At 39.6% G+C, this 25,031-nt stretch overlaps 1 protein-coding gene and 1 long non-coding RNA gene across 2 annotated transcripts; both read left to right on the top strand.

Annotated features, from left to right (window-relative positions):
• The first annotated feature begins 7,938 nt into the window (after positions 1-7,938).
• On the top strand, positions 7,939-9,509 carry LOC128513385 (uncharacterized). Its single transcript, XR_008356378.1, has 2 exons — positions 7,939-8,072; positions 9,014-9,509. It is a non-coding gene; the product is annotated as an uncharacterized LOC128513385 (long non-coding RNA).
• Positions 9,510-11,439: 1,930 nt separating this feature from the next.
• On the top strand, positions 11,440-18,980 carry socs6b (suppressor of cytokine signaling 6b). Its single transcript, XM_053487036.1, has 2 exons — positions 11,440-11,830; positions 15,360-18,980. The coding sequence occupies exon 2, from the start codon at positions 15,462-15,464 to the stop codon at positions 16,977-16,979; it is 1,518 nt and encodes a 505-aa protein (XP_053343011.1). The 5' UTR covers positions 11,440-11,830; positions 15,360-15,461; the 3' UTR covers positions 16,980-18,980.
• The last annotated feature ends 6,051 nt before the right edge of the window (positions 18,981-25,031 follow it).

Below are 25,031 nucleotides of genomic sequence, written 5' to 3'. Positions count from 1 at the left end.
GGGCGGGAGTGTGTGTATATTGTGTGCATATATATATGCTGTATATATTGCTCTTTAATGAATAAATAGTTTTGTTGCCAGGTTGAGTAACTCTGTGCAGAAACACAGGAGCGTGAGAGCCGAGTCCATATTTAACGGCTCGGTTACACAGCATACGCTCAGCCGAGTAAGCTCTTCTCTCTTTTTTGGGGGGAGTTTATTATGTGCTCAGACAAAGTGTTTTCAGCATTTTAAATCCAGCCTCATCAAGTCTGAATAGCGAGGGAGCGTTTTACAGAGGACACGAGGGAGGAAGAAAGAAACAGGCTCTGTGTGGAAGAAGCCAAAATCCGCCTCGCTTCAGGGAAGTTTGGCGCAGTTCATAAGGCTCTCGTCCTGATTATCGAGGAAAGCGCGAACACAGCAGAACACTGTGTGTGTGTGTGTGTGTATGTGGACCTGAGGGAAACAGTGAGGTTCAGCTGAGCAGAAGAAAAAATAAAGACCCTGTTTGGCCTCTTCACTTTTTCTTTGCCTCAAAAACATATCTTTGGGTTTTGCACTGAATTTTGTATGCATTTTCTCTTCCTGGTGTGTGTGTGTGTGGTTTTATATTAATGTGTGCATACCAAAAAGTTGCTCTCTTTTCATTTTTTCTCGGTGGGAGTGCAGAACGAAATGCGACCCTCCACCGTTCCTCCAGATGCCAAAGCAGCTCTGGCTCCGACGCTCCGGCTCTGATTGACGTGTTTTGCTTTCTGACAGCGGCTCTGACCCGAACACACTTCCTCCACACACCGAACTCCAATCCGTCACTCTGGGTTGTGTCTCATTATCCCCCAGGCCTTCTCCTTCATTCTATTACATTATAATTACAGCATTTATTTTAGAATCCATTATAGGTGTCATTATCATCTCCTCACTATTAGCAGAACAAACAGCGCTGAGATTAGACCTGCGTCTGACGTCTGCTGCTTTAGTTCTAATAAACCACCTGTTTAAAATCAGCAAACCATTTGTCTTTTAAGCACATTTTTGGCTGAAAATTTCCTGAACATTAACCCTTAATCAGGTAAAAAAAAAACACAGTCCCAGTATCAGTGCCACAACACATGTTTGTAAATAATTAAAAGATAAAATAAGAATTTTTGTATTTTGCACATTTTTTTTGTTTAAATATCAGTGCTTTTAATTTTTAAAATATTTTTTTATATATAGACACTTGGTGGAAAAATCATTACCTTAGACTGCTGAGGAGTATATGTATGTTTACACAGATATACACACATCACTGCCTTTGATTTGCAACATAATGACAAAAAAGTTTGAAATGTCCTGAAATTTATACTTTAAGTATTTAAATGAGATCCCTATAAATTCATGCACAATCACATTCCATACAGACTTAAATAATTCTTTTGATTGTGTAAAGCTGCTTTGCGACAATGACAATTGTTAAAATTAAATTGAATTGAATTAAGCAACAGCGGGCCAAGCACAGCACCCTGTGGGACAACCCGTGTAACCACAACAACAAGAGGACTTTTATTTTTTATCAGCACATACGCATAAAACATGTACAGTGTTAGCAACCGAGCTAAAATGCTAATGGAGCTACATAAAGAGGTCATGTGTGTGTGTGTGTTTTTACAGTATGTGTATTTTTACCCAATTAAGGGGTATCCAGCTCAGTTTTTTATAGCATCTCCTTTTGTGAATAAATTTTAAATACAAACCTATTTTCCTGCTTTATGAGTGTTTATAAACAAATGGTGTGTTTAAAGTCAATATAAGTGTGATTAGCTTAAATGCTAAACTTGTAGCTGTAAGCTTTCATTAAATGTTAAGTCTTCTAGCGGTAAAGATGTCAATTTCGGCCCAAATGTTCCCATAACAAACTGTTTAAATTAAAAATTAATAAATTAAGTAATTTTATATTTCTGAAACTGCTTTGTGGAATTGAAATGCATCTCAATTTCATTGGGTTAATAAACAAGTAGGATTTAGTATAAAAAAAAGCACTGCATAGTCATTTAATAAACTATTACTTTACATTACATATCGTAAGTTGCACACACGATCAGGATCTCTGAGGAACATCCCGAGGATCGGCGTTCTGCATCCAGGTCGACGTTCCAGAGGCTCTCCTGCTCTCTTTAATATTTAACACTTTCCTCTCTACCTCTTGATGGCAGCATCCGCCTTACCCATGATGCTTCAGGGCAGATGTAAGGAAGCGGATACATACCTCCAGGACTCGAGGGCCAAACAGCAAACACAGGATGGGAAGAAGAGGAAAGTCAGCATCTGTTCCTGCTGATGAGGAGCTTTACTTTATTCACTGCCTCAGCTGGAGTCGAATTTTTAACACCAAACCAGCAGCCACGCCCGAATCCTGAGCACTGTCCTTTTACCCCTGCCTTTTATAGTATTAACAGATTTGCAAATTATGCAATAAATAAATAAATAAATAAGAATTTGTTGATTTGCATATTTGCATGTCATTATGTCTTTTTTTTCTTCTTCCCTGGAATCTTCCTGACTTGAAAACTCACCCAGACAGCAGGCTTTACTCTCATTTTCCTTCTTAGGATTAATTTAATGATTTTCTATTTTCCGGTGTTACATACAGTATCTAAAAACATGGTGCGTGTCTAAAAGAATTCTGCACATGATGTAATGTAAACATGTGGTTTTCATTATCATGATTTTTTTTTATGATCATAATTAAGATCAGTATAATTTAATTTGCATAATTAAGGGTTCTGAGTTTTAAAAAATGGTCTACACAGAAACTGCAGAAGAGTTCTAAAGAAGAACGTGTAAAGTAACATTAAATCTGTTTTTAAAACGTTTCTGTTTAAATTGTTTAATTTGATGCACGGACAAAAGTAAAAGTTATTGCTGTGATTTTTTCATGTGTTTTTATTTTTGTAAAAAATCTGTTATGTTATTGTTTAAATACAATAAACCATAAGCTGTATTTATCTACAGTAACCTTGTTGTAATGTTTTTAATCTAATTCTTTATTATTACTGCAAACATTCCTTCCGTTTTCTGGTTTTAAACTTTATTTTCTACAGTAGCTTTTCCACAGTCATTGGCAAAATTTTGCTGTAAAATCTCCATTTTGTTTTTGTCTTGCTTAGTTTTTACATTTCTAAAGAGTGACATCAATCTTTTCCACCTGAGAAGCACTACAGGGAAAAACACGTCCACTGTTCCTGCTCAAACTCCAAATAAAGAGTGCTTGTGCATTTCTCTCATCTCTCCCGTTCCTTGCGAGACGGAGCTCAGACACAGGTTCAGGACGAGGCTTGGAGGAGACGCCGTGAAGTTTCTCCTTGAAAAGGCGAGAGCTGCATGGGTTCACACGCTGATCTTCGAGCTCTGAGGCGTGCTGCGTTCCAGGTGAACACCGACATGTCATTAACATTCTCCTTCACCGACACAGCCTCATTAAACTCTCATTAAATCAATCCTGCACTGACGTTTCATCCTTTATGAATTTGTACCTCAGTGTCATGAACATGGTGTGTCGTGGAGATCTCGTGTCACCTCTAGTCATTTTTGACTCATTATATCTTTTGTTAGGTAGTTTTTAAACATTTCATGTGTGCAGATCTGGGGGACTCGTGGACGTAGAGTATTACGGTGAACTGGTATGTTTAGATGCTGTCTTCCCCACTTGATCACTCGTTTGTTGACTGGTTGCTTTACATCCCAGTTCCCCCTCATATCTGTGTTTCCTTTTGGCTCTCCGTTTCAGTTATGATGTCATAGTTATTCCTGCCGGAGTCCCTGCTTGCACTCTGAGACTGTAATCATACATAACTGCCATATCTTCTTCTTTTCTTTTCTCTTCTCTTTTCTTCCCTTCTCTCTCCCTCTCTCTCTCACTATACATGTCGCTCCTAAGCTTCCAGTGATCCAGACCCCCTCTGCCCTCTGGACCTGTCTGACTTTTCCTGGTGTCCATCTTCTGGTTGGGGATCTCGTCACATGGATGCCCTATGTGGATGCGTGTGGTGACTGGGTACGGTTCCACTTTACCGTGAAGACGGTCCTGTCCTCGGCTGATGCAGACAGCTGTTCTCTGAGTACTTGATAATTCAGGACTGGAGGTTCCTACAGTCTACCTGAGCCTTCAATAACGATCTGGACTCCATATGAACTTCTCCACATCTCCTGTAATGCTGAAAATCCAGCCTCCTAACACACAGTATGAGTGCAGATCAATCCCTGCTATCCGTTTTCACCCAGATGAGGATGGGTTCCCTGTTGAGTCTGGTTCCTCTCAAGGTTTCTTCCTATTACCATCTCAGGGAGTTTTTCTCTCAGAACCGTCACCCTCGGCTCGTTCATTAGGGACGATCTGATCATTCTGATTTATACATGTGATAATCAATGTTGGGGGATGTTACTTTTTAAAGTAATTAATCACATTACAAAATTACTGTCTTTATAAAGTAATCAGTTACATTACAGCGTTACTTTCTGATAAAAGTAACTAGTTCGAGTACTTTTCCACTGCAGAAAATGAAAACTCCTTTGTGATTCCTCATGCATGTTGTTTTAGTCCAGACCTTTATAATTATTTTACCATCATCACTCAGTGAAGTTTGGCCCATAATCTGTTAACTACTAATACCCCTATCACACCTACTAATACCCCTATCTCACCTACTAATACCCCTATCATACCTACTAATACCCCTATCCCACCTACTAATACCCCCATCTCACCTACTAATACCCCTATCTCACCTACTAATACCCCTATCCCACCTACTAATACCCCCATCTCACCTACTAATACCCCTATCTCACCTACTAAAACCCCCATCTCACCTACTAATACCCCTATCTCACCTACTAATACCCCTATCTCACCTACTAATACCCCTATCTCACCTACTTATACCGCTATCTCACCTACTAATACCCCTATCTCACCTACGCAGTTTCACGCGGTGGCCGAGTTTCACCGCGAGTTTTGGCGCTGTGATTAGGTTTCCATCTTTCCACGCGTCTGTCCTCGCATAGTCAAACCGCATAGGTAAGATAGGGGTATAACAGCAGGAATAACAAAGCGGGTCTTATAGGACACACACACACACACACACACACATGTGATGATAACAGATAGCAGGAATTCATCTGCAGTCATACTGTATGCAGTTATACACCACCTACTGTATCTAAATTAGATGTGCCATACTGTATATATTTAAATAAGTCACTTCCATACTTGTTAAACCACAACACCTTCACACCACATTGACATGGGCCTTTACATACCACAGGGAAGTCACACTCCTGCACACTGTGTTATATCAGCACTATTTTTATATAAATATTAATCAAAAGAAAAGTCTGATAAAAACATTTATTTTCATTAACTGCTGTCAATAAGCTGAGACATGTTTAGTGTCTAAATTGTGGCTTCTTGGACTTTAGTCTCCACTCTTTAGGCCCCGCCTTCCAATGTATGGTAAAAAACAAAAAAGCAGGAAGTCTCCTTTTATGTTATATATGTTTATGTTATATACAAAAAAATTACTAGTTGTTTTTTTATTAATTTATTGTAAATGTTAATTAAAAAATTAAATAATTTAAGAAATCAGCATCTCTGTAGTGTAATAATAAATTATAATAAAATAATAATAATTATTACACATTATATATTTTATAGACATTATGATTCTTTCAGTGTTTTTTGTGCAACACCAAACATGTCCTGTTTGATCCAACTGCAACTGAAGTAAAAAAAAAAAAAAAAGAATTATGTGCTTTTTAATCTTTTCTGAAATGTCACCTTTAAAGAGATGTGAAACGCTTTCCCAGAGGCATTTTCTTAGCGCAGTGACACCTTTTCATGTTTCCTTTCTCATATCAGACAGAGAGCTTTCTATTATTTCTTTTGTCCCCCAAAAAATGTCTCCAAGGTGTGTGTAAAAGTCGACCTTGACTGACTCTCGGAATAAAAGCTCCACGTCGACAATCAGCATTGATTTGTGATCCATCACTCCCATCACCGTGAGTGCGCGTGAGTAATCATGCGCTCATGCCGAGCTCCGGTGCCCCGAAATCAATCTCATTGTCCCTCTGCCACTCGCTGTGCACTCACCTGATAAAATAGGCTGGTCCTGACTGCTAAGCATGACCTTTGACCTTCATAGAAATGTCAAATTGTTCACAGAATCATTCTGTGCGTGCTCCTGATACCTTTAAATCCAAAATAAAGTCAGGTATTAAATTTTAGGGTGTAAAAATACAGCATTACTTTATTCTGTATCCTATTTAATGCACTATGTAGGGAGAAGGTTCACACAGGATTGTCACATGTGAGATAAAACGGTCCACCAGAGTAGGATTAAAAACCTCTATATTTGAGGACTGGTTTTATACATGTATAAGTGTGTTAGGGGAAGAGGAATACATTTGACCTCATGGGGAGTTAAAATTTAGGTAGACTCAGTTAAATGATTCACTTGATTCACTTTGTCCGCATGTGCACTGATCAGATTACGTGATTTTATAATGCATATGTAATCAGAAACACTAGAAATGTCCAAATTTTAACAGGACCTAGTGACTCCCTGAAATGTCTCACTGATTCAAACACATTCAGACACACCCTGGTTATAACTGAACTATTTACTGATTCAATCACTTTTACTTTTTTATAAAATCTTTGCAAACGCTCTGAACTAGGTTCAGGCGAAAAAAGGACAGTCAGTCAGTCATGTCTCCCCACCAAGAGGGCGGCGCTTAGATTTAGCTTAAAACAGTACATTAGAATATGACCCTACCTTATAATGTCCTTTGTATCCAAATACCATGTTGACTTTCCCATGTGACTTATTTCGTTATTATTTAGTTCTAAACTATTGATGGAAAGTACATTAAAATTCTGTGCAATGTGTTTACATTTCTGTAGAGAGCTTCATCCATCAGGGTACACACCTTTAGGTTCTAATAACAAAAATCATAATAATTTTATGTAAACACGCTACAATAATTGTTTGTGTGCCCCCTGGTGTCTGTTTATGTCCTTTTATCTTGCTTTAATTGTCTCAATCATTAACTACTGTGTTGTAAAACTGGTGCTGAAAAACTGAATATGTGACAGTGTAAATCGCAGTTGGGAATCAAAATAGATTTTAAAGTGTGACTTTTAATTAGCACTCTTAAGAAGGTGAAAAACACTGTACCACGAACAGCTCTAATAAGGTGAATTAATTACGTGTTCCCGCTGTAAGTGTCTCCACACTGCAAACTTCAGCATATCCAACTGCAGAAAAAAAAACACAACGCTGTCAAAGAAAGAAAGTACAGAAGGGAAAAAGCTAATAAAGAGCCAAGTGTGACATCAATTAACCAAAGGAACACACAGGCACTCCTCCTGAAGCCATACTGACACTAATTAGACCACCACCGAATCATCGGAGGATCCGTACTCAAACATGGACGTGCTATCTGAGCCGCCGTGGGGGTCTGCAGATCTGTGCGAGTTTGCCCCGACCTTCCAACATCATATTACAAGCAAAAATACCCACTGGATCAGAAAGTGAAGTAAACAGTACAACATTTTTAATTGCTGTTTTGCGAGCCATGCTATAACAGCTTGACATTATATTAGTCTAAATATCATGCTAGAAAGGATAAACCAAGCATTACAGCAGTACCTCAGCATACAAATTTAATCTTTTCCGGAGTTCTTAAGGTGAAATTTCGTATTGTGAAACACATTTTTCCATAGGAAATAATGTAAATGCAGATAATCCGTAATCCGTGTGTTCCAGCCTCCCAAAAATATTACCAATTTCCTATAACACTGCACTCTAAAAAACGCTGGGTTGTTTTTTCTACCCAAGCGCTGGGTTGCCTCTGTTGGGTCATTTTTCTGGGTTATTTACAGAGAGTTGGGTAGTTTTTGTGTAACCCAGCTGCTGAGTTAAAGTTTGCTTGGCTCCTCCCCCAAAGTTCACCGGTGGATTCAGCGGCTGTCAGTCAGAGCTTCGTGTCTTTCTTGAGCTCCCACACCGCTGATGACGGTTCATTTAAGGGAAAATGACGTTAAATACAAGGTCTGTATACACATGTTCACTCACCTAAGTCACATATGACTGAAAAATTATTACTATATGTAACATTTATTACTGTTACCGTGTTAAGGTTACACTTAAACTTTCAGGCTGGTCTGAGGTAAGATAATTTAGCTGACTATAGCTGCCTGTGTGTGAAGGAAACGGATAAGATGTCTGAGCTTTTTATCTTTCTCTGTAGAATGTTTGCAGGGTGACGAAACTGTAACAGTAGTATTAGCATGACGCTAGCATTTAGTTAGGTTGCTAGCGTTAGCAACCACATTAACATTAGAACTTTATTAATCTCACTGTTTGAGAGAATAAAATGCTGGGGTGTTACAAAACACTGATCCTCTCACAAATATACACACCTGCTAACCTCCCGTTTTTCACTAGCTAGTAATTTACTCCGCGGTCAAAAGTCGCCCGCGTTTCTCCCGAGTTATAACAATATTTTACACCTTTCCCCCTTTGGCAAGTAGTATGTAAATATGACTGCTGCATGTAAGCTAACCAGGTAGCCCTCTTTAACCAAAGTTGCTTGTGACTCAGGCTAAATTAACTATCAGTCAGCTGTACAGATAACTACTAGATGGAAGTATTAATATTTGGGGGATTGTAATGTGCCAGTATGACCCCAGATATGACAATGCATTTTCTCAGTAATTAGCTTAAAATCAACGCAGACCACAAGATCAACTAGTCTGACTAAAAAAAAAAATATATATATATATATATATATATATATGAGCTTTATCCCAAAAGCCATGCTTATTTTGCTTATTTTATTTTGTCTCCATGTTTTTGTTTCAGGTTACCTATACCCTAGCGTTGTAATTTTTTATTTAGTATAAATCCTATTACACATTAAATTGATAGTCTTATTCAGTTTAATCTTTGTTATTTAACAAATTTTTTACTTTCTTTAATTTCTTTCTAAGTTTGGCACCAACATGGTGGAATACCTCCAGCAGGCTGAAGTGTCAAGGCCGTACCCCTACTGTACATCCTGACGTTGGGAGATGATGACCAGCGCTGCTCTCAGGTGGGACCAGCGCTGCTCTCTTCGTTCTGGTGGGACAGGCTCTGGAGCAATCCACACTACTTGGAGCGGTTGATGTGTGCTTCAAGGCATTTTATATTTTTATATACTCCAAAGTAGTGTTCTCCTGTATAGGACTTTTTGTAATGTCAAGTAGCAAGGCCTACTTGAAAAGTCATAGACAGTGTTTGTATGTTAAAACGGGACCAGGGCTGGATAGTTTTGTTCTGCAGAAAAGATATCTAATGTCACAGAGAGATCCTGCTCTGTAGAATCTGCCTCAGCCTATTTGTGTTATTACTCCATTCTGCCCTTGTGAGTAATAGTATAGTAATGATGTCGCTGTTGATTGTCTGTTCTTGTGCTTTTGAAAAATAAACGTTTTTTTCTATGAACATTTAATAGGATGTTGTTTATTGCATATATGTATGGTTTGCAAAACTTTAAATATATATATTATTTTATACAGATTCACTGTAACCTATTTGTGAGGTAGAATTAACTCAACATTCCAGTTAAAATGAACCAACATCTGGGTAGAACATTTGACCAATTTATGTGGTAGAATTAACCCAGCATTATAGTTAAATATGACCCAGCATTTGGGTTGAATATTTAATCCATTTTGCTGGGTTAAAAAAATAACCCATTTTGCTGGGTTAAATTAACCCAGCATGTAGTTAGTCCAATAGTTACCCAGCATTTTTTAGGGTGTATAATAATCCTATAACACTATAATAATATTTTTGCATATAAAAACAATAAAAGCATTTAGAATTTACATGTAAATAAAGTAAAATACAAAATAACTAGACATTAAACCTCACTTAACCTTAATTATTTGTACCCATGGTGCTATGTCTTTACTAAATCTTAAATTAAATAAATTAAATTAATCTTAAGCAAAATGCAAAATTTGATGCAAACAAGCTTTAAACTGCTCCCAGACGTACACGCAACTTAGCTGGTGCTTAGTTCGTTCACTCTTATGTAGAAAATGCTTTAAATGCTGCAACAAATGTCCTGCTAAAATTTTTAGTTCTTAATGCGAAAATTCAGGAGGCGGGAGGCTCGGTTTGTATGCCGAGGTATCACTGTCAGTGTTGCCAACTTAGCGACTTTGTCGTTTTTTTTTTTTCAAAAAAGTGCCTAGTGACAAATCTAGCAACTTTTGCACAAACCTTAGCAACTTTCCAAATGCCAGTACATCCTATAAGCGCTAGGTCTTGCTTTCCCACTACAGTTACTCATCTCCCTGTGTCTGCTCTGATCAGTGAGCGCTAGCTTCCGGATTCCTAAATTATTTCATTGTAGAGGACGTAACTGCTGGTTGACAGAAAATATGTAACGTAATTGTCAACAGTTTTATATTGGACACGTGAGGAAGGATTAGGGAAAACACGCAGAATGCAAATACAACGTAATTACATCATCAATATGCAAATATACGCATGACATCATCTAGTGACATTTGGTGACTTTTTCGAGCAGACTTTAGCTACTTTTTATTGAAAATAGTTGGCAACACTGATCACGGTACTTTCTGATAGCCGGCTAACGTTTTCTAACTTCCGCAAGATTATGCTGTAATGCTGTGCCGTAATATCAGCAATGTCTGATATGTAAATGTGGCTAATCTTTGACAGACTGATGTAGTTTGTGAGACAGGCAAAGAAAAGAAACAGCAATGTATCTAAAATTCTTACAAAAAAAATTTTTTCACACAGTAATTGAAGGAAAGGGTATGTAGGGGTGAAGTAAATACAGTATGCGATTAATACGAAGAGTAACTGGTTTCTGTGGGTTTTGTATACATTTTCGACCCTTGCCAATGGAGGATTACAGCCTCTCCTTCTTTCTTCCACATTTGCAAATAAATTTAAAGACATTTAGGACTACGAGTCACCCTTATGTGCATTACTGTAATTATATTACACTCAGATTTTTATGCTAAGTGTAAAAACACATGCTAACATACTCAGCTCTCACATCTGACCAAATGTTAGCAAGCTATTAGTTTATGCTAAACTAGATTTAATCTTCATTACAACATTTAACATTGTCTTTTGTTATCTGGTTAGTCCTAATGTCCTCAGTTACAAAATTGTTGGCACCCATGGTTAAAATGAATAAATAAGGAAAAGGTGTTAAAAAACGTATTGTGTAGAATAAAAAAATGCTTTTGTGTGGCTAAATCATTCTTTCAGCCAATACCGACAAAAAAAAAAAAAATCTCGTTGTAGAAATTAAACATTTTTGTCAGTATTGACCTTCCCGGCCACCGTAGTGGCGTCATCATCGCTGTTCAGTAAAGCTAACGGGGGATAAAATACTTCATATTTTTAAAGCCGGTACTGTTTAAAACACAAACACACGGACGGTGTGGACTGGACTGAGTGTGAATTAAGTGTATACAAATAAGACACATATTTACCTTTTTTCTAAGGCAAAAATGAATTATTTTTGTTAACCTGTGCACTGAAGCTAAGCTAACCGAGGCAAAACTCCTGTCAGAGCTCTCGTGCGTCACGCCGTGAACGCGCATGCGTGAAAACGGTGCGCATGCGCGTTTAAGGAGACTGAGAGCCCCATGTTAAAGGTATGAGCTAAAATATGAGGAGAAATCCTGAAGCTGTGTGAGTCTCAGGCGGTTTATACCGAGGATGAGGACTGCGATGAGCTGACACACTGTCCCCGAGTCCCCGAGGACACAAAGGTAACCGGGTGACTGATTTCATTCTTCAAACACTGAGAGCACAAGCTGTTCTTATTGTGCCTTCAGGTTTAGCTCAGGTGCTAATGCAGGTCCAGCAGGGTCAGGCCTGAGGTAAGGTTGTGCTGCTCCTTAAACATCAGAGGGTTTACTACTGTATCACTTCACACCTGTATCACTTCAAAAACATCAGGATTTACTTTCACATCAGACTCTGGTGTAGAGGTTCATTTCATAAAGTATTGTCCATTTGTAATATAAGTACTAACTATAACTATTAATTACTATAAATTGTTATTAGTAATTTTTAGAAAATATTGTGGCAGAACATCAGCATTGTCACAGATTACTGCAAACATATCTGTTTTAAGTCAAAAACAACATTGTTTGTAAATTTGTAGTGTAAGGAATCACCATATGATGCAATATCATCACAATACAAAGATTCTACAAGTATCATGATTTTATAAATATCCCAATTCAAAATTGTGCTTTTCTGAGATTTTGTTACAATTTTAAACCTTTAAAAACTAAGTGCAGCATTTAGGTGATACAAACTAACATTTAAATACATGAGTTTAATAATGTTTCAACTTCCAAAGCAATGATGAGCGGGCCCAACCTGTCTGCTTTGTGATCATGTTAAGACGTCCAAAAAGCCCTGGATGCTGGTAATAAGCATCACACTATGATGCCACTCAATGTGATGTCACTCAGGAAGTTACTAGCCAATTTTCAGCATAAGTTTAAGGTATCACCACAGCTCAACCATTGGAGATGTCAAAATACCTTCACATTTTTGCATCCTCAATGTTTTGGCTCGGTTTGGTGTCAATCAGTGGCGGCCGGCCCATAGGGGGCGCTGGGGCACCGCCCTCCCTGATAAGAGGGGCTAAAAATGTAAAATATATTTTTACAAATTAAGTTTTTAAATTCGGTTTACCCACCAGTATGTGCCCACATGCGTATGTGCCTACATTTTCCACGTAGTGACATTCATTCACCAGTAAATTTCCACAGACAGACTTGTATCGTTTCTGTCATGGGGCGCTGAGAAAAAGCACCCCTGAGTGCAGCCAAATAGCCCGTCATGTACTGTTGCTAGGGTAAATTAATAAATATGCGGCCAATCAGTTTCTCAGAATTTTATGGTCTTGGGGCGCTGAAAATTCTGCCCCAAGCAGCAGATAATACCGCGAGATTTAAGTTTTTTTTCTTTTGAGGCGCGGTCAATCAGAGTAATGATGGCGAACTTAACGAGTGAAGAGCAGTTTCCACCAAATTCGGTGAGATCCTTATTAATATACCCGTTTTAGACTGTTGTGTTAAATTGCATTTTTAAAACTGTTTTTCTTTGTGTGAACCACTTTGAGATGCAACTTTGCTTGAAAGGTGATCCAGCTGATCATACCCTTTGATGTTGATTATTGTATTTGATACTCTCTTAAGCATGCATGGCGTATTATACAATGGAAATTTGTTCATTTACTTTATCTGTGAAACTTGTGATTTTGAGGAGGAGATTAAATCATTACTGTTAATTGTAATCATCGTCTGACTGTTGATTTTAATTCTTATATTGGACTAAGCAAAGAAATATTTTGTCACATCAGCCCCACCAGGAAAAATTTTCACCAGCCGCCACTGGTGTCAATCATGTAAATCCCTAGAAGGAGTATATCAGATTGCATTTGGTGTGTTTTGCAAACGTGCCTGTGTGCTGATTTTCATGACTTTTTAAACATGTTAAGACTAGGGTTGGGTATTGTTTGGGTTTTTTTTTTATACCGGTGCTAAATCGATATTTTTAAAACAGTACCGGTGCCAAAATGGTGCCTGAACCGATACTTTACAAAAGCCACAAAATGATGGTGGATGACTCAAGTATACATTTTTATTGTACAAAAATAAAAAATTTCTCCTTAGTTAAATTAGCCTACTTTGCAATGGTAAATTGGCAAAGAATCCGTTTGACCATTTGTTAGCATTAATGCAAGATTTGCATTTTGCGATTAACATTACATTAGCCTATAACTAACCTGCGGAAAGGCTGCTGTCGTCATTATAATCTGTGGACTTCTTTTTGCTACGGTTGGTATGACTGGGGCTGGGGTCGTCCACACCGATAGTGCCGGCTGTTGTCTGCGACAAGCTGTCAAACACGGTGCATCCCTCTGCTTTTAAGTTTATTCCGTGTGCCCTCAAATGTTTCATTAGATTTGACGTGTTTTCTCCTTTACACCCATCTGCTGTAAAACATTTGCTGCACGTTGCGGTGTCGGAATTCTTTCTTGTAAAATATAGCCACACTTTCGGCCGTTTAGTTTTAGGCATTTTAACAAAAGTTGTTTAACTTAGCAAGCTGAAATAGCGGTTGACCATTTGCTGCCGTCAGAGCGAGTGTAACATTAGTTGCTGCATTCACACGCATTTCAGATGGTCTCATTTCCTGATGATTTGTGCTTTTAATTTTTTTATCTAATCTAATAAACTTTTTATCTACAAAAATAAAATGGACAGTAATATTATTGCAACAATGTTTTGGATTTGTATTATCAAAGCTATCGGAAGTTCTCAAGATTTTTCTAATTAAGAAATAATTTATTTTTCCGATCATTTCTGACACCCCATGAATGCAGTGTTTAAATTTTACAAGCGATCATGTGTGTTGATGAATCTGATGCATATTACAACTGCATCATTCAATCGACAGTTCAGGCATTTAAGTGGCACCGAAATGAGGCACCGAAATTCACGTTTTGTTTCGGTTCAGTACATACTGGTTATATAGGTACCGGTGCCATATTGGCACTGGTTTTCGGGTACCCAACCCTAGTTAAGACCCACATAAATAAAATATCCTTAGAAGAACAAGAGGGCGGTTGTCATAGTGCTTGGGCCCTAAATATTTAACTCAGCGGCGTGTATCTCTGTCATCTGCTATAAATATTATTTCTAAACAAATAATAGCAAATAACTCCTACCACATGGGATGAAAATGTGTGAATAGTTCAGAATGCGCCACCTGTATGATTATAAAGAAAGGCGTCATTTTACTGCTTCAAACACCTCCAAAGGGTTGAGTGGCTGTGGATACGCGAGTGTGTGCAGTTTCTAATTTTTAATGAGCTCCTGTAATTGGTGTGTTTTGAGACTAATTAACTCATGGAGTTCGGAGAAAAAGGCAGATCGTGGCCTTTAATGTGTTCGTAAAAAATGTGTTTCTGTTGCACCACTCGAAGCTTCTGCACTCAAGTCGATTTTGAAGTCAGTGTAGCGATACATGAATCAACACACAGAAGATTTACGGTTCATAACTAGTTTCTGTTTCTTTACAAGTTCAGTTAAATGTCGTTATGCGACCAGGGTGTCAGTGTCATGAGGTGTTTATGGTATAAAACATTTAAAGACAGAAACCATGAAATCTAAACAGTTTGTGTTTTCATATCAGTATCAGGTCCACACAGTCAGATATATCTGTTATAAATGTATAAATACCTCTGTAATATCGTTCCCTCTTTCTGTTTTCTAGGCACATCCATGCGCTAAGATCAGCAATGTGAAGCGCCCCGCGTTCGCTGCCACCGCCGCGTCCTTTGTTGCTCTCCTTGTTCTCACGCAGGGAATATCCAGGATGAAGAAATTCAGTCTTAACACCATCAGGAAGTCATTAAGCATAAAAGGAAAAGAAGAGCACGAGTATGCGGTGTCGCAGCCAGACCTGTCCACCGGCTTTCCTTCAGAGCCTTCTGTTTACGGTGGCTGCTACGGCAAGGACATCGCGGATGCTAATTTAGATAACGAGGACTTAAATCTGAAGGGATCTAAAGGTCGCTCTAAAAGCGAGGGTCTTATGGGGACGCTAAAGAGAAGACTGTCGACGAAGCAGAAACCCAAAGTCAAAGCGAGCTCTCCGTCCGTGTGTTCGATCGACGACGATGCATTCTCATCAGCGTCCGAGCCCATCACGTTACGCGACCTGACACCGCAACGGTCTTCTCACGCAACGTCTTTACACAGCCACCATTACAGCCTGACGCCTTGGCCTCTCAGAGTGACGGCCTCTGAGGAGGCATGCAGCGCCCGGGTCGACGCACTGATCCCGTCCAGCAGCTCGAGCTTGTCTCTCAACGCTGTCCAGAAGAGCTTCCTGGGAGACGAGATATTCGGCGGCGAGAGCCCTGACCCTCAGAGCGGAGATCTGGAAATGGACGATCACGTGCCGGTCGTCATCGGCCTCACTGCTCAGGACTACATTCGGTACGCGCTGCCTTTAGATGAGGGACTTTTCGCCGAAGATGAGGCGTCTCGGTCTTATTGCCTGGATGGGACGTCGCCGATGGACGTGCTGCCTCAGAGCGAGTGCTCTCTTCACGCTGACGAAGACTCCATCAGTCATGACCTCCTGTCTCCTGACGTTTTCATGGAGCCGTCAGTAAACCGGCTCTTCCTGAACACCGCTAATGTTCTCCTGCAGAGCTCGCGTCTGGAGTCTCCTCTGCTACCTCCGCTTCCTGTCAGCAGCCTTCCTGTGTTTGGTGGGACCCGATTAGCTGATTCGGTCCTGGAACATCTTAGCTTCGATCCGAACTCAGCGCCGGGAGTCCAGCGGGTGTATGATGCGGTGCAGACTGGCGGCCCCATGGTGGTCACCAGTCTCACGGTGGAGTTGAAGAAACTGGCCAAACAGGGCTGGTACTGGGGTCCGATCACACGTTGGGAAGCTGAGGAGAAACTCACAAACCTTCCAGATGGTTCCTTCCTTGTTCGGGACAGCTCAGACGACCGCTATCTTCTAAGTTTGAGTTTCCGCTCACAAGGGAAGACGCTTCACACCCGGATCGAACATTCCAACGGCTCCTTCAGCTTCTACGAGCAGCCAGACATGGAAGGCCACACCTCTATCGTAGAGCTCGTCCACAACTCCGTTAGGGATTCGGAAAACGGCGCCTTCTGCTACTCCAGGTCACGCTTACCCGGGGCTGTGACCTACCCCGTCAGACTGACCAATCCCGTCTCGCGGTTCATGCAGGTGCGCTCGTTGCAGTACTCGTGCCGCTTCGTGATTCGTCAGTACACGCGCATAGACCTGATTCAGAAACTGCCTTTACCCAACAAAATGAAAGACTACCTGCAGGAGAAGCACTACTGAGCGACAGGACACGCCCTGCCTCGCCTCACATGCTTTCTACGATGTCATAGCGAGGGGATGGGCTTCTCGTGGCTGGTCGTGACGTTAAAGTTCATGTGTTTACGTTTCCACCAGAGGAAAGCACTGATAATTTGTTTGTTTGTTTAAGTAAGTAGCAGATGAAGTATTGATCCGGTGGGAGGAGTTAACAGAGCACCCAAAAATGGTTTAACGAGTGAGCTAAATGAGCAGTCAGGTCCGAGAGGTCACATGGAGGGTTCAGCCTTAATGACATTGTTTTTATTTTATATTTTAGTTTTTTTATAGCTTAATAAAAAGCTATTTTACTATTTTTTTACTTTTATCACAGCTTAGTTAAAAAATATATACAGATTGCAATCTGAGGAATTTCAAATCCATTGTTTATTTTAGTGAGTCTTTATTAAGCATAATCTAATATATCACTAAGCTGTGATAACGCTAGCAGCGACCGTTAGAATAGCTAAGTTTTATACGTAGTGTAAAAACGCAGGTACGGACGTAGCTCGATTTAGTTAGCTAGCTATCCGAATGCACTCTTCCACGTTTTGACCAGATCAAAACAAAGAAACTCGTTGTAGTAACGAAATTTGTTTATATTGGTTGCTAAATCATAATTAGCATTAAACGAGCGTTCGTACGTCCCTGATCGTTTGCGTTGATGCAGAGCTGCTCGTAGTTAATCAGTGTCCCTGTTCTGAATCATGAACTGTTTGTTTGTAGCTTCAATTAAAATACTTGTTTACAGAGTTGAAGACATTCCTTTACATTTCCCTGAGCAGACTCCTGTGTTCGAAACCGCTCTGTGCTCACTTACCTTCTGCACTACTCTGAGTATTTAAGTGTGTCAGGTGGAATCCCATAATGCACTGCGACAGATGGTAACGAGTACCGAGCACCCGGAGTACACTCAGTAGGGAATAGTGAGCTCGTGTGGGTTTAAACTCATCTAATGGTACGTTTGTTGTACGAGTTTTTGAGTTCTACGTTTGTTACGTTGTGGTTCCTGAGTAAACGCGGTTCTTTCCTCCTGCAGATCGCCGCGGCTCGGTAATTAACTGATTAAAATGTTCTGTTAACTTGATGCTGAAACGGTGAAAGTGAGTAGATAAAAGGGTGGAGGGTTTAAAATGATGTCACTGATTTATTCTGATGATGTCATCATCTCCACAGAGGTAAATATCAGAGTATTATTTTTTTTTTAAACTTGTTATAGTTGTGTTTAAGCGTGTGGGTCTCTTGTCAGTGTGGGAAAGCTTAGTTACAGCGTTACCTCTGACTGTTACTAAAGCGCCGGAACTGGAGACTTCTTCCATTTTAACTCCACGTCTATGTAAAACCAGTCGCAGTCCAGAGTCACTCGCACTTGTTTAGGGCAGCGGCGGCTCAGTCAGTTAAGGCTCTCGGTTACTGATTACAAGGTCGGAGGTTCGAGCACCAGCACTCAGCCAAGAAAGTCACTGTTGTGGTCCTGATCAAGGTCCTTAGCCCTATCGCCTGCAGGGGGCGCTGTATCCTGGCCTGACCCTGCGCTCTGACCACAGCTTCCTAACTGGAATGTTCAAATTGAATCTTAATGTTATTGTGTAATGAACTCGTTTAAATTCTCGTTAAAAAGAATTATGGAAATTCTCACCTTAATTCGGACTTGGTGATTGGCACGTTCCTGGTCATGTGGTCAACTTTAGTGCATTTTATTACTGCAGTGTTTTATGGCACATGCTGATATCACACCGTTATCTCCTCATCACGCAGACTAATCAGTGCATTTACACACTGTTCGTGTACCTTTAGCATTTCTTTGTATGCTAATACCTCAGAGTTCATGATGATATCACACAGAATATCACACCGCACTCATCAGAGCCTGTTTCTCCTTCCTGTTGCCGTAGTTTAGGAGTGAGTTGGGAGTCTCTGGTTCTGGAGGATGTGTCTACGACACACTCCTCATCTCTTCGATAGTCTGGTGCCCGTAAATATCATGACATCATCAACGAGCTCAAACGTTCGTATGCTGCTAGCTAAATTTAACCATACTGTAGGAACGATTTCTAGCAACTGAGAGCTGGTGTGGGCGGAGCTTTGTTACAAACTCATCACGCACATGCATGCCGGACTATCACATGTTGTTCTTATATAAAATATTGCAGTACCAATATTTTATATTACTCTTTTTCCTTAAATATATTACAATGTTGCATTTTAAAGCTGCAATACATAACATTTTACTATTCAAAAAAGTTGAAAAAAAAAGTTTGAGGATGAGCCTCTGTTTTGCCACGCCCCTGACATTATAAATCATTACATAAAAAGTTGGTTTTTAGTTCTTATTCTTTAAAGGAAGTGTTCCTTTCTTTGTTTCAGACCACAAACACCCTTTAATACCTGAAATCAAACATCTTTACTGATGAGAACCTTCACCCCTGTAAAAAAATCACACCACATCCAAATATTAATTCCTGTTGTTGGTGGTGTTTGTCTTCTTCAGTTTAATCCATGATTTCTGAAAGGTCTGATAATTTTTTCTTTCTGTCTGGGTCCGTGTTTGTAAATAATAACAAAATAAGGACACCTGAGCTAGCGGTGCTGAAGAGATTGCAGGTCTGTGTTTGAGTTTGTCAATTGTTTAAATATTAAAATTTCGGTCGGGCATGGACTGCCTCCATCCTTCTCCAAACACATTGTACCTCCTGAACCATAAGATCCAGACTCTAACTCGCGCTTGGGCTCAAAATATTTTATTAAATTGTAATGTATTTATTTTCAATAAGGCTTCCTTAATTCTCAGAAATTAAAAATCTAGCAACGTACTGCAGCCTTAAAACACCAACATGCTCTCACTACTCCGGAGGTGATTAGAATGTCCCTTTAGGAATAATAAACTTCTCTCTCTGTCCATCTATCTTGAGCTGAAAAGTGAAGAACGCTCCATGTGGTTCATCATTTCACAAACGATCCGAGCAGAAAACGGAGCGCTGTGTTTATGCTGCTTTTTAAATGCAAGCACAATAAAGCTACGTGCACGGGTGTCCTACTCATAGACGTCTCGATCACCAGGTCAAGAAGACGTTTGGTACGGAGACGGCATGCGATTGCTGATCAGCAGAGGCCTGTCTTTAGGGAAGGACGTCTTTGGGAGAAATTTTCTTTATTGTTTTTGTCCTTACTGGTACTTTTATATACATTATTTCATTTTGTTCCCTGTGTTTGACTTAATGGCTGTCCTTCAGTCCATGTGGTTTGTGAATGAATAATATTTCTGGGATGGAGTGAAGGTGTCGTGTGTGTGTGTGTGTGTGTGTGTGTGTGTTTTTTTTTGTTTTTTTTTTTTAACACATGAGAAGAAGCTGCCCGGATTTTTGCCCATGTTTCGGATCTTGGAGGAGACTCTCTCTCTCTCTCTCTCTGTGCTGGTTTTTCTGATTGCACATTTTTGAGTTAAATGTTTTATATCTGCTTTAAAATGTAAATAAAAAGACATTCTCAAATTCGTATTACTATGTTGTTCCTCTTAATCTTTAGTATAAACAGGTGCTAGAATTTTTTAAACAAAAACGAGTCATTATGAAGTCAATCCGCATTTTTGTATTTTTCATGTTCAAACACTCCGTCAATAATCCCATGTTTTTTTTTCCCCGCCCACCAGCCATCTCCCTAATATCACATGACCGTGTGCCAAGTGAAGATGAAGTAAAACTCTCTCTGCCCTCTCACACATACATGAACTCTCAGGTGATGGTTTCGTGTCAGTGTAATTGACAAGAGAAGGAGTGTTTGCCCCTCCCACATTTGTAACCTGCATATTTTTTCCGGGTTTTTTTTTGTCCAAGTCCCGCCCCCAGGAATGGACCTAATAATGTTTTATTAGAATCCTTTTTGGCGTAATCGTGTTTTAAAGTGCGCTATTCTGCTTTTACAACTAAAGCAGCCGCCCAAAGGAACAAATCCGTAAAAGTAGATGCTCTGAAGAGGAAAAGAATAAGGAGTAAGAATATTTTGCGCCTAGGTGAACTTAGACCTGAGGGTCAATTAGGCGGGACTGATGTATGCTGAAAAAGTGGATTAGCGGCACATCACACATCAGTTTAGCTGATAAAATTTGCTAGCGCTAATGTTTCCGCTTCGTAGTTGTGTTTTTACTACCGTACATTTGAGAGGGTGTGACCAAGTGGGTGTGCCAGAGATCTAAGGGGGCGGAGCCACAAACTGGCCATGGAGTAAAAAAAAAATGGGAATAAAAAAGTACACAGTGATTTTTGAAAGGTAATTAACTCCTGTGTGTGTGTTTGAGCAGCTCTGCTTTGAGTTTTCTCCTTCTCTTGGCTTGCACTGACTCCTCAGCGCGCTTTATTACACACCAGGACTCGTGGTTATTTGGATGCGCTGTCCGTCCCTCGCCTCTCCTTTTAATTGGTTTCGTTGGAGCTTCTCGTCTCTAATGTGCTCCCGCGAGGGTTTTAAACGTTTCCCTGCCGCCCTGCGCTGAAGCGTTTTTCATTACAGTCGGCTCACATGCTGACGGTTCAGAGGAAGGTGTGAGGAGACAACGTGCAGGACGTCGGCCAGATCCTCGGCTCATTACGGCTCATCAATCTCACTCATCCTCTGGAACTCTCTCATGATGCTGCTGCACGAGCAGAACGCTTTTAGTGCTGATGGCAAATAAGTAGTTTAATATCACACATCTATAAAAAATAAAACTGTCGGTGTGTTTAAGGTTTAGCTGGAAAGACTTTATGGAAATGTTAAGGTTAATAGTAGAGTCAAGTCTGGATTCATATTTATTTCAATAAAGATAAAGACAATTAGCTCTATTAAAGGTTCTTCAGTTGTTCTTCAGGTCTGCGTCTAACGCACTGGTTTGTCAGAAACCAAAGAAACAAGCAGTTCAGAAGATTTCTTAGAAGAATTCTTCACTTGTTCCTCATTAAACACTGTGATGTTCTACATCGAACCCTTAAGAACCTACATTGTAAAAATTTGCCTTAATCCCAGTGAAGTCTGCAAATTAAAACGAGAAGATTTTACTTAAAAGTCTACTTTTTAAACTTTTCTTAATTAAAAGAAAAAATGCAGAATAATATTTTGTCTTTGTTATATTCACAATTGTCAAGTCAAGGCTTTTATTGTCGTTTCAGCCATATACAGTGAAATCAAACAACGTTCCTTCAGGACGTACAGGACAAGGTGCTACAGTCCATACTGTACATTTAACATAAATTAACAACATAAATTAACAAAACTAACTAGCTAAGACATCTAATAATAAAAAAAAGCTAAATTATTTTGCAGAACTATTAACAATAAATGTAAAGAATGTTGACGTTCATGAGAACTGAGCATGTCTCAGGAAATATTTTAAGATTTCTTGTCTGAGTCCACGAAGGAAAGCTGTGCAGAACATACAGGGTCCCAGGGACTGATTTTGGGGGCAAACCGACTGTTTATTTTCTACATATTTACAGTTTTAAACTTAATTTGGGTTTTAAACATTTGACATACACTGGGTTGCTAGTTATCTCTCAGCTACTGTAGCTAAGCTGAGCTAGCACTTTTAGAGAATATAAAGTATTAGTATTTAGGTAAACATTATTATAACTCTTTTAGACTTTTTCAGACTCCACTTCAGAGGTGGAAAGTAATGAATTACATTTACTCGCATTACTGGAATTAAGTAGATTTTTTTGTGTACTTCTACTTTTTAAAGTAGTTTTTAAAATCTGTAATTTTACTTTTACTTTAGTATGTTTCGTTTAAAGTATTATACTTTACTACATTTTAAATCATATTCGCTACTGAGTAAAAAATAAATTAATGAAAATGAAAAATAATACAAATAATACAACAGGTAAGGAAAAAAATTGCACCCCAAAAACCACTGCACTGATTGATTGATTAATTGATTGATTGATTGATGGAGACGGACAAAACAGATGCCAGTGATGCAGACACAGCTAAAAGTGAAATGCCAACAAATTCTTATGAAGCAAACCCCTTGTCATATTTAAGCCACCGCTTTGATTTTAAGCACAACAAAGGGAACAGACTTATTATGCGAGGGGGTTCCATTCCCCATCCCACCGCCGCTGTTAAAAAAATAATAATAAAGTAACTTTTACTCTAAATAAATTTTTAATGAGCTACTTTTTACTTTTACTTGAGTACATTTTTATAAGGGTAACTTTACTTGTACTTTAGTAAAAGTTCACTAAAGTAACAGTACTTTTACTTAAGTACAAAATTGTATTACACCTCTGGAAACAGTATATTAGATCAAACTTTTACACGTTCAAACTTTTGACTGATACTGCATTTAAATAATTCAGGTTGGCTAAAATTGTTGTAGTAGTAATAACTAAATAAACTTTTATTAACTAATCAAATTATTACTTACATTCATCTTTAAGTACCTTAGAAGTATTTATATATACACACACACACACACACACACAGTATCTCACATTTCAGCAACCACTTCATTATAGGTTATAAAGGACAAGACTATAGAAATAAAACTTGGATCTATTTTAGAGTTGTCAGTGTGCAGTTTGTATATCAGTACAGATTTATTGTCGTCTAAGAAGAACTCAACATGCAGACTTTATTACCTAAATAACTGGCAACTAAAATAAGTACACTCTAAGTAAACATGTCAAAACTGTGTCCAGAGTGTCAGTGTTGTGTGTGAGCACCGTTGCTATCTATAACAGCCTTAATCCTCCTGGACCTGGACTTCACCAGAGCTGCACGTGTTGTTGCTGGGAACCTCTTCACTCCTCCATAATGATATCACGTGGGACGTCCCACAGGTGCTCCATAGGGTTCAGGTCTGGAGACATACTCAGCCACTGACAACCACATAGACGTGATGAACAGGTCATGTGACGCTGCACATCACATTTTCAGAGAACAGTAATTCTATACTGTTACACAAGCTGCAGATTGACGACTCCAAATATATCCAAGTTTTATTTTTATATGAGGGGTGTACTTACTTTTGTGAGTGAAAGTATATACAGAGTAGGAAGAAGATACTAAAGTAAAATAAAACAACGTCTCGAACTCGCCGCTTGGTTTACTTGCTAGCATGTTGATCTGAACTTTTTTTTTTCTCAATTGTCAATTAATGAGCATTGTGTTTAAGTGTCTCTGACCGCAATCCAGTCTTCCTATAGCGTGTGTGTGAGAGTGTGTGTGAGAGTGTGTGTTCTCCCGAGAGCAGCCTTCTCGACGCTAATTTGACGTCTTCTACAGTCTGATTGTAAGAGAAGGAGTCATGAGCATCGCTTTCACTTCACACTCCCTGCATCTCGACTTAAAGAAACAAAGGAGGGAAAAAACAACTAGATAACGAGCTGAGAGTGATAACTCACACCTGCACGCTGGGAGAGACTGTAGCGCATCCTTCCGACAGCGGAATGCTAATGACGTGACACAGAGGCACATCTGGAAAAGCCTGGGATTAAACCTGACTCGGGGGAGCGATGAGCGCTGACGAGCGCCGCGCTGAAGCCTGCGCTAACGTTCCCTTTAATGTGGAGGCACACGGCGCGCTCAGAAACAGGCCTACAGGGGGAGCGGGCAGATGGAGACGACTCTCACATAGTGCTGCTGAAGACGTGACAAAAAAGCCAGAAGCTTCTTTACGTCCTCCTGTCTCTACCACAGCCTAAGCCACGCCTACAACTGTGATAACCACCACCCACTTTTCTACCTGTCACACCCTGGGCTAGGTCTTGTTCTCAGAGAATTTGATTAGATTAGATTAGATTAGATTAGATTAGATTAGATTATTGTGAGCGGCGTACAAGCACAAAATCACACACACACACACACACACACACACACACACACACACACACACACAGCTTAACAGTGTTGTTTTTTTGATGCTGTTTGGTCCTGATTAGGTGATCTGAAGTCCATCCTCTCCGTTAAGCCGTTCGTTAGACGCCTCCAGGTTGTGAACGTGTTTGTGATTTACACTTACAGGTGAGAATAATCATGTGCTCTCGTTAATCTCACGCTGCCCCC

The sequence above is a fragment of the Clarias gariepinus genome, chromosome 25 (assembly GCF_024256425.1).
Source record: "Clarias gariepinus isolate MV-2021 ecotype Netherlands chromosome 25, CGAR_prim_01v2, whole genome shotgun sequence".
In the NCBI taxonomy this organism is placed as follows: domain Eukaryota; kingdom Metazoa; phylum Chordata; class Actinopteri; order Siluriformes; family Clariidae; genus Clarias; species Clarias gariepinus.
This window is presented reverse-complemented; position numbering and strand designations above follow the sequence as displayed.

Excerpts from the sequence above, each read along its gene's own strand:
- socs6b (XM_053487036.1), top strand. The coding sequence starts at position 15,462 with ATGAAGAAATTCAGTCTTAACACCATCAGGAAGTCATTAAGCATAAAA.